At 40.6% G+C, this 10,114-nt stretch overlaps 3 protein-coding genes across 7 annotated transcripts in view; 2 read left to right on the top strand and 1 right to left on the bottom strand.

Moving 5' to 3' along the window:
* The first annotated feature begins 910 nt into the window (after positions 1-910).
* Positions 911-4,770, top strand: LOC116615292. The gene is made up of 7 exons (XM_032376819.2): positions 911-1,219; positions 1,972-2,063; positions 2,299-2,478; positions 3,195-3,390; positions 3,634-4,071; positions 4,193-4,293; positions 4,552-4,770. The coding sequence occupies exons 1-5, from the start codon at positions 1,147-1,149 to the stop codon at positions 4,026-4,028; spliced, it is 936 nt and encodes a 311-aa protein (XP_032232710.2). The 5' UTR covers positions 911-1,146; the 3' UTR covers positions 4,029-4,071; positions 4,193-4,293; positions 4,552-4,770.
* Positions 4,745-7,214, bottom strand: LOC5508036 (cytochrome b-c1 complex subunit Rieske, mitochondrial). Its single transcript, XM_032376835.2, has 3 exons — positions 6,929-7,214; positions 6,297-6,563; positions 4,745-5,299 (listed from the first exon to the last, which is right to left on the bottom strand). Exons 1-3 carry the CDS (start codon positions 7,131-7,133, stop codon positions 4,959-4,961), a joined length of 813 nt encoding a protein of 270 aa, XP_032232726.2. The 5' UTR covers positions 7,134-7,214; the 3' UTR covers positions 4,745-4,958.
* Positions 7,215-7,471: 257 nt separating this feature from the next.
* LOC5508048 (rotatin-like) overlaps positions 7,472-10,114 on the top strand; it is a 62,023-nt gene continuing 59,380 nt past the window's right edge. For 4 of the 5 annotated variants that reach the window (XR_007306194.1, XM_048720496.1, XM_048720497.1 and 1 more), the window contains exons 1-5: positions 7,477-7,662; positions 7,800-7,933; positions 8,242-8,429; positions 8,998-9,214; positions 9,588-9,788. Coding sequence is in view for 4 of the 5 variants with exons in the window: in XM_048720496.1 (XP_048576453.1) it covers positions 7,840-7,933; positions 8,242-8,429; positions 8,998-9,214; positions 9,588-9,788 (700 nt within the window). In the remaining variant the exon portion in view is untranslated. Of the gene's footprint in view, positions 7,663-7,799; positions 7,934-8,241; positions 8,430-8,997; positions 9,215-9,587; positions 9,789-10,114 lie in introns of all 5 variants that reach the window. The other variant, XM_048720495.1, reaches the window with a different exon arrangement.

Genomic DNA, 10,114 nt, shown 5'->3' with positions numbered 1-10,114 from the left:
CACGATACTACATCACCGAGTCTGAAGGAAGATATTAAGGTAAAGTAGTTTAAACGCGAAACCGTGCTATAAAAGGGATAGGAACGCCCCCTTTTCACACCTCGAGAAGTTTAAAAACAGAACCAACATGGCGGACTAACCGTTAGGCAGAGCGATAGACACAAATTTCGTAATAAAACTTTGAATTCGTCCTTTAAAACCCAAAAAACTTTCTCATCTTTATTAACTTAATGTTTTTTTCTACCTTTGCTTGTATATATGGAACCAAATATTTGATTTTGATAAGAAAACCCGATACGTCTTGACAGCTCGACGGCTGTGGGACAACAGCAGCTGTCGTCTGGGCACGCTCCTTCTATAGCGCGGTTTCGAGTTAAAGAAAATTCTAACACAATGACGTCTGCACAGTTCCACAAAAAATATAATTTTAAGTAGTTTCTTTGAAGCTTAGAGGAGAACAAACGTTAATAGTACCTGATCGCAATTGTGGCGCTTTATTTTCGGTATTTAGATGCAAAGTTATTTTTTAAAAGAATTTTTCGCGAAAACGAGAATGATCTAGTCGTGAAAAAAAACATCAGCTACCAATCATTACACCTTTATATAAGCCCCCAAGAAAAAAATTAACTGTGATATATACTTTTTTCTGTACACAATACTTTCTCGTATTCTCCTTTTGCTGGTTTACTGACCTGGGTAAAATTTCAGGTGATAAAAGCCGAGGTTTCAGCGTCCATCGCAACTGGCAATGTCCAGAACACACCACCTCTGCCTGGAAATAGCACTGCAGAGGCCGGGGAAGGTGCTCTGCCGACATTCCTGACTAAGGTCGCTGCGTTCTTTTCTGCCCATCTACGAGCCTCGGGTGATTACCTGAATGGACACTTGGTCCAGGAAGTGAGACAAAGTGTACAATCAGTTCAATTTCCAGGAAGTTCCAGTGATATTCCAGGAAATATATTAAACTCAGCAGAGAGGTCTAAAGGTACCATTAGCGCTGATTCCGTTAACATTGCTGTTGGCCCTCCCGTGGTTCCTAATGTTCCTTCCTCCTCTGTTCCTGGGCCCTCTACGCCTAAGTCGTCGTCCCGTTTCTTTGACCATATCAAGACTAGCATCGTTAGTGTTTTGCTGGGCAGTACAGCCATGGACGCCCCTAAGACTGCAGCATCAGTTGGCAAAGACAGCGGGGGGAGCACCACTAGCGGGACTCGACAGGGTAAGTAAACCCACGACGATTGCTTCTGGCCTTCTTTGGGGCCGTTAATGATAAAGAATGTCAATCACCGACTCCTTTGTTACTGTTTATCATTGAAAAAATAGCGGTTTATTCGAAAGAAAACTTCACAATAACAATCTACAAATGAAGTCTGGCATGTTATTGACGATATTTAATTGAAAATATATTGGTTTCCCTCTTGGATTTGCCCATGGAAATGGACTCTTTTAGTCACTCGGCGTTGAGCGGGAGCATAAAATGGCGGCGTGATTGGCCTTCATTGATTTGCAGGACGTTTTTTCAGTCAAATTGTTACTGCATGATATTTTCATTGAAAATACTAATTGCTTGGTACTGTTATTTTAATTTTTTAAGTGGGAGACTTTTCCCTAATTTTCATGCCTCGCCAATTAGGGGTAACAGCTCATCCCAATGTGAATTTCCATTGGAATCATTAAACATAGACTTCAAAATCATAACCATGACATTACGCCTATAATCATTAGAATGTCTCAATAGAAAGAGAGTTTAATTTATTATTGTTTAAAGAGAAGTCTATCGATAGTTGATGCATATTGACTATTATGGTGTCAGTGGGCGGGATCGTATTTATAACTGTTAAGTGGGTAGCTCCAACCTACCACTACCTTAAGAAGGTCGAGGTATAGCGGAGTTCCATTCTGCTTGCTAACAACAATTTCCTTTGCCTAACCTTTATGAGACAACTACTGTATATTAACAATATTTCGCAGATGTGAACGAGCGGAAAGGGATAGAAATGTTTGCATCGGCGCCAGGCACTTCTAACGACACGGACGACTCTTCGTATATCGATATTTCATCGGTAAGTGTTCGGTAGAGAATGTCGAGCGATAATGTCGGCATTTTTTTGTCTTAGCCATCTGTGCATTTTGTGCATATTTCATTACACTCTATCATTCTCTATTCAGTTAGATATAATATGACGTTTTACCATAGCGACACTTATGGTCTGTCTCACGTGCTTCTTGTTGTAATTATTGCCATTGCCATAATTTGTGATATTGTTATTTTGATTTTATCTTTCTGCTATTGCTCAGAGCGAGAGCACCGTGAAACGCAATACAACCAACACCGCTGACCAAACCAGGCGCAAATGGATAACTTTCCGCCAGTGGATACGCCAGCTGCATCCGACGTTTCATTGCAAGAGGCCATGGCAACGCACAAGACAGCTACCTCCCGAGAGCTCGTCGTCTTCAAATGATACCAGGACAGAGGTATTCAAGGGGGTGGGGGGGGGGGGGGGGGGGGGGGAGACGTAGGGGTCCAGGGAGACATGCTCCTTTTCTCCCACAAGAACTCATCCTTTACAAATAACAAAATATTTTACCATGACTCCGTTAGATTACCCAAGGCAGTGTCCCAGGGTAGATCAGTTTTTCTTCCACAAGAACTCATCCTTTACAAGAAAGACTTTTTTTTACTATGACTTCCTTAGATTATCCAAGGCAGTGTCCCAGGGTAGATCGGTTTTTTTTTTTCGCAAGAAATCATCCTTTACAAAAAACAAAATATTTTACTATGACTCCCTTAGATTATCCAGTATCCCAGGCTAGATCAGTTTTTTTTCTTCCGCAAGAACTCATAATTTACAAAAAAAAACAAAATATTTTACTACGACTTCCTTAGATTATCCAGTATCCCAGGGTAGATCAGTTTTTCTTCCGCAAGAACTCATCCTTTACAAAAAACAAAATATGTTACTGACTCCCTTAGATTATCCAGTGTCCCAGGGTAGATCAGTTCCCAGTGTCCCAGGGTAGATCAGTTCAAAGACCTACCTTTTCAAAATATAGCGCTAGAGTTTTCACGTCGTGGTTTGGTGGAAAATCTAAAAAATTCAAATGAGACTCACTCGTGTGGGTGGGGCTTTAGTCACAACTCCGCTCAACTTCGATAGAGTGTAATCCTTCCTTCTGTTTTTCATCCTCAGAGCCATTCCGTCTTGCCAGTCTTTAGTCAGAGCCGACCAATCGGTGGCACCCTTGAACGCGTGCCCAGTGACAGCTCTCCATTGCTTGTCACAGTATCCGCGCATGCACGATTGGAAATTACCGCTGACGGCAATCAGAGCTTGGCAAAGTCTGTGAAGATCTCTCGATCCCACCACGACTTGAATAGGGGGAAAAGTAAGTAAGCTTTTCAGATCATTCCAATAAAAATATATGAAAAATAACGGCGAAAAAATTAAGCTTATACCGTGAGTGCCTCGCCTAAGTTTTGTGGGTTCTGAGTTTTTTCCTTTTTGTCCGTAGAAAAGGCACTTTTTACCTTGACATAAAACGGATTCAGAACTAGATATGAATGACACCCTATCGTTTGGGACATGAAAAAATGAATCTTGTATAAAACTTAAAATTGTTTTTTCACAGAAAATATCCGGAAGATTAAAAGCCTGCCACCCTTAAAACCAAAGCTAATCGTAGTTCAACCACTAAACCCTCCAAGTTGCGAGGAGCTACACCCTCTGCGTGATAGCAATGGTCAAGCATCTACAACTAGTGATCCAATACAGCCTCTTTGCGGGCCCATAAGCCCCCCTCAGGCGACCACACCCCAGCCTCGTCAGCGTGCCCATACGATTGGTGCCATCTCAGACTTGGCTGCTACCAGGAGGCACTGGTGGCAGCGACGAAGAAGGAACACTGTCGGTGTGATGCCGGAACACACTCCTAGACCAGCCTGGCTGGGCTCTGGCTCTGATAAGAACAGGCAGAGTGTGCAGATTCTTCAGGGTAACAGGCCACTGGAGAGGCCCAGGGAGTAATGTACCCAGAGGGGGGACCTAGGACAAGGTGGATGGGGAACGAGTAAGTATAGATTTCAGTGCTTTGAAATGTTCAAGGTGCTGTGTTTAATTATGGTAGTAAACGAAAACCTGAGGAAAATAATAGACAAGCTCTTAAAAGCACATCTGAATTCCATTTTCAGAGCCTATATTTGTTCAAGTGCGTACATGCCATGAAAGAGCCCATGATCAGAATATCAAATGCTGCTAGAGTCCTCTCAGGAGGAGAATGTTGAGTCATGACGTAAGTTTAATAAAAGGTGATGGGGGGGAATACTGTCTATATTGTAATTTTATGATAAGAACTAAAATGAGAAAACAGTATTGTTGTTGAAATCCTCAAATTTACCTCCCACCATACATTTCACATATTGTTCTCTCGCTCTTTCAGAAAACCTAGAATCCTTCCTTTAATGACATATAAAAATAGTTGCTTCCCTACTATAATATAATATAGCACTAAAAAAAAAAAAAAAATAAAACTTGTTGTTTCTTTTTACAGAGAGATTGCTGCATATCTGCACATTTCTGACAATGCCCTCCAATGTAACATCCCAAAGTAGAACTACTGTCTAGATTCTGCAGAGATGAATATGGGACACAAGTGTGAGACAAGTTAATAAAATGTAAACATAGGCTTCTAATATTCACTGCCCTGAAAAATAGATGAGAAGTCAATCAAGATACATACATGGTTAAATAAAAGCAATTTTATTGAGTAGTTGTGATGGGAGATTTACATGATGGAAAACTCACACATAACAACTTAAAGTCAAAAGCCAAGTTAATTATTTTTATGAAAAGCCCACTCAACTGACCACTGTTATTATATAGATGAAATTATCTTGTCTTACTTCATAATACATACACTACCCAATAATGTACATCATTTTAAAAGGGGTCCCTTGTTTAACCGACCACAAGGGTGGACTCGTCAAGGAATGAGTGTTCTGGGACTTCAAGATTGAGTGGGGCAGGGCCTTTACGGATTCTTCCTGATGCATCATAATGGGATCCGTGACATGGGCAGTAGTAGCCTCCATACTCGCCGGCATTAGAGATTGGGACACACCCTAAATGAGTGCATACGCCTATCAAGACAAGCCATTTGTCATCCTTGACACGGTCAGCATCCGCTTCTGGGTGGCGCAAGGATGCAACATCTACATTCTGCTCCTCAGAGATTTCATCAGCAGTGCGATGACGGACGAAGAGAGGCTTTCCTCTCCACTTGAACACCATGTTTTTGCCTGGATGTAATAAATGTTTTACAATAAATATATTGATTGCCAACAGCAGCAGCCATTGATAATATGAGCAGTTTCAGTCTATCGAAAACCTTTTCTTCCTCAATTTTTTCTACATATAAAAAATGGCACATGAGAATTTATTTTTTAGTTGCATTTCATCAAGGTGGTTTCATTTTCTAAGGTTTGTGATTGCAATCTGGCCTATATGTAATGACTTATATTTCTGTTTTGTTCTGATTTTAAAATGTAGTTAACCCATGGAAACAATTTTCAACAACAAACTTGAAAGGGTAGTACATACTTATAGTTTCAAAGTTGATACATGTTAGCCTGCGTAATGGTGCTAAAGGGGAGGGGAAAGGGTCCGTAGGCGAGAGCAAAAATGGGAGCAAGCAGCAAGGGTAGATAAGAAAGAAAAGGGGATAGGGAGATAAGAAAGAAAAGGGGATAGGGAGATAAGAAAGAAAAGGGGATAGGGAGATAAGAAAGAAAAGGGGATAGGGAGATAAGAAAGAAAAGGGGATAGGGAGATACGAAAGAAAAGGGGATAGGGAGATAAGAAAGAAAAGGGGATAGGGAGATAAGAAAGAAAAGGGGATAGGGAGATAAGAAAGAAAAGGGGATAGGGAGATAAGAAAGAAAAGGGGATAGGGAGATAAGAAAGAAAAGGGGATAGGTAGATAAGAAAGAAAAGGGGATAGGTAGATAAGAAAGAAAAGGGGATAGGGAGATAAGAAAGAAAAGGGGATAGGGAGATAAGAAAGAAAAGGGGATAGGGAGATAAGAAAGAAAAGGGGATAGGGAGATAAGAAAGAAAAGGGGATAGGGAGATAAGAAAGAAAAGGGGATAGGGAGATAAGAAAGAAAAGGGGATAGGGAGATAAGAAAGAAAAGGGGATAGGGAGATAAGAAAGAAAAGGGGATAGGGAGATAAGAAAGAAAAGGGGATAGGAAACACCTGACCACATCTTATTTTCTCAGTGTTATATTTACGTACCCTCTGGAATGGTATTGAGGTCTACTTCAATTTTGGCCATGGCTAGCACATCAGCAGAGGCACTCATTGTCGACAGGAAGTTCACCAATAGGTTCTTGCCTGTGTGCACCCCAGTTACACCCATACCAGCCACGACCAGGTAGGTAAAGGCCCGTCTACCAATCTCTGTGGTTTCAGTCTTTCCAACCTCGCTTGTCGAAGGTCTACGGTAGTCCCCGAAGTCTGGCATGTTGACGTCTGTGTGACTGAACCTAGCCTGGGTCCTACCTAGAATGACAATTATAAAATAACACTTATTCCTGCTTGCACTTGACATTGAAAACATTGGCAAAAATAACATGCCACAACAAAGGCTGGGTGGAGGGGGGGGGGGAGAATTTTGGGAAAATGATAGTTGGCTCTGCAGTGACTATGATCTCAAAATAAAAATATCACATTAGAGGAGTCTACGACATAACAATTTCACCATTTTAAATGTGGTATTTTCACCATAGTTAAAGTACTGCAGTCGGTGTCAGGTGTCGTGATGCGGCGCACGACTTCTCAACAAATGATGGTCCTTAAAATTTCCCTAATGATGTACTCAGCTTTGATCCTTCATAGAAAATGTGTAAAATCATAAGGCACCTTACCAAAGACTTTGTTTGTGGCGACGAGGTTACCGGTCGGTGTGATTGAACTCAAAGTTTGGTTTGTCTTTGCCACTGGAGGCGGAACTACTTTCTCGACTGTGGGTAGAACTACAGCAGGAGCTCCCTTCAATCCATGAGCCACATGGTTTGTTGTTGCTGATAAATACCTGGTAAAACCCAGGGAATTTATTCTAGCCGAAAACATGGCCAGAAAACAGCGAACTGTTCAGTTGTGATGCAACTACAACGAGACGAAATCCAAGATGGCCGACGCCGGTGTGACGTAAGGCTTACCCAGAATGCCCGTACCTAATTCGTTATACCGCTGACCCAAAATAAATTTAAATAGTGTGAAATAGCCTAAACAATGAATTTTATGTATAAGGTTTCAATGAAAATGCTATCTTTTGAAACAGGGGAGCCTTCTTCTGTACTTCATCTTCTCAACTTCTATTTTTTGGCGAAATATAGGTAATGTACGAAACGCGGGCTAATTGTGGTATCCCTGTGGTGTAAAAACAACAACTGCTGGATGTTTCCATTGGGGGCTCAAAGTTTTCTTCGGCGCCAAATTTTGGAAACAAAACTTACAAAAACAAATCTAAAATCTACCAAACGTAAATTTATAGACTACAGAATGTCTTCTTCCGCAGTTTTTCCAGGGTCACAAGGTTTTTTAGTTTTCAATTACAGGTGAGACTGGCGTCTCGTGGATTTACTGTTTTACTTCATGGGTAAGGATTTTGTTGCGCCATGTCATTTTTCCCCGAAAGAAATTGAGCAAAACGTCACAAATATTTCTTTATCGTGCTACATCCTCTGCGAAGTTGACGTACCTGAAATAGTAACCTGGAATCGATTTTCTTTCCAGGTAATCAAGTGATGTAACATCGAGCTCATAATAGGAGGAAATGGCGGACGTGAAAAGTTTAGAGGAAACTGATAATTCGACTGCTATTTTGCCGCCAATAAATGTGGTACTGCAACAATTCATACAAAAGCTGAGTAAGTAATGCCTACCAGTTGCACTGTCATTTTGCATGTATTGGCAGAATAACATAGCTGTCAACCCAACTTGGACAGAAATCTTGTGAAATCGGGTGATATACTTACAGTAAATAATATTTGAAAATGCGAGTGGATCCAGACAATGTAAGAACATTCCACAAAAACAAGACTTGTGAAGAGTCCAAAATCTTAAGCCACTCGCCTAATGCAGCTTGCACCTTATCTCAGTCTTCATTCCCATAAGACTTTATTGAAAACAGATTTTTATATTCTTTAGTTTATTGTAATTTGACTTATTGAAATAGGCCACCAAGTTGAGGAGATCAGGGTTCGTGCATTGAAGAACATCCTGTTCAAGCTTGAACACAAGCTGATATGTGTGTCAGATTTAGTGCAGGAGAGAGAGCTGTTGATCAGGCTATTAGAATGGTTTAATTCCCCCTCTGCTCCACTAAAAAAAGAAGTTCTAGAGCTCCTTGAAAAACTATCCAAGGTATGTTTAAGCTTTTCCACCAATGCAAAATTTTTGGGAAAATAATATGGCTGTTAGCTTTCAGTGGCAATTGCATTTTAAAAATTGTAACATAATTGGGGACATCAAAACAAGGAGGGAAGCCTTCAATTTTATGGTATTGAACCTTATAGCTTTGTATACATCTATTTCAAATAACGTTGTCAGTGCAAACGGAAAATGGCGAATGGCAAATGCGCAGCTCAATGTGTCCTGAGATAATACCACTTTTAATACAGTGCTAGGATGTAGTTTTTCAATGGGCCAGCCAGAGTTAAAAGGAAACATGGTACTACTGTAAAAAGCATCAATCAATGCCTAACAGCCCAAAATGGTCTATTCAGCTAATTGGCCTAATACACAACAGCCCAACAATCCGATAGCTCTACAACTGCCCAACAGAAGAATAACCCATGTAGCTCTATAGTTCAATATCCAAATACCCAATATCCAACAACCCAACAGGGAACAGACCAATTACTGTACAATCCAACAGTAATACCCATCAGTACTGTACCACTTATTTGAGAAAGCAAATTACTTTACACAGCATGTGTCGGCAGCACAGATCTTGCTGAGTATTGGCACAATAGAATTCCTATCTCAGCTGCGACAGGATATAAGTCCAGATCTTTACCAGGATGTTGACAACGTCATCCATCAGCTTCTTAGACTACCGCAAGATGTGGACGATAAACATGATGAATGGTGTTTGTATAAAGGTCACGGTGTTCAGCCAGGGAATAATGATGCTGTTGTTGATACAGGTGATAGTATGGGCAAACTGCTAACAACATTGCACTACATTACAGGGGTTTCATTCTCAGAATAGGCAGTGGAGATTGATAAGTAGAAGGTGGAAGTTATTAGTCAAAATAAAACATTAATCATTTTTTTTTAAAGTAGTTGGTGCTTGGAAAATAAACAGGGGTTTCATTTAGGCCCAGTAGCTGGCAGAACCTTGAGCTTCTGTGCCTTAATGAAACCCCTGCATTATAGGATAAATAAGCTGGTCCTCATGGTACCTCAAAATCATGTTCTTTGATAGCCATGTGTGTGAAAAAATAGATTTTCTGTTGACAATTACTTAACAGTATTATAATCTCTGCCACTGGTCTTTGAAGAACACTCTATTCTCAGGAACTTCAGAGAATGGGCGTGGCCAGCTCAAGTCATCATCTTGCCCCATCTTGTCCAAGGAAGGCCCCCCTCATGGGCTTGCCTCAAGTCAGAGTATTCCTCAGTTCGGCAAGCCCCAGGGTTACTTTGCTGAGGATCTTGTTCCCATCCCATCCCAATCCAACATGCCGCAAGGGTCTCGAAGTACTTCCAGATCACATGGTAAGAGACTATCGTTTTAAGCAGTTCCATTAATGAATAAGGTCATTAATTTTCCTAACAGAGTATTGCTACTTTCACTTACTCTTCCTTCCTCATCTTTTTTTGCTATTTGACTTTGCAACAGTTTCCACACCATAACTTTTGTGGTGGCTGTACTTTCACTTGAATTTAGCTCAAAATGTGTTAAAAGGCCGCATGAGAATTATTAATGTTTATAAAGTATCATATTGTTGGACCCCTATAAATGTGACATTTTTATTCCTACCATTGTCATGTAATTTTATACTATCTATGTCATGCTCAGGATACTGTTTGTATTTGACTTT

This window comes from Nematostella vectensis, chromosome 13, assembly GCF_932526225.1.
Source record: "Nematostella vectensis chromosome 13, jaNemVect1.1, whole genome shotgun sequence".
Classification (NCBI taxonomy): Eukaryota; Metazoa; Cnidaria; class Anthozoa; order Actiniaria; family Edwardsiidae; genus Nematostella; species Nematostella vectensis.
Note: the sequence above shows the minus strand (reverse complement) of the source record. Positions and strands in the feature narration are given on the sequence as shown.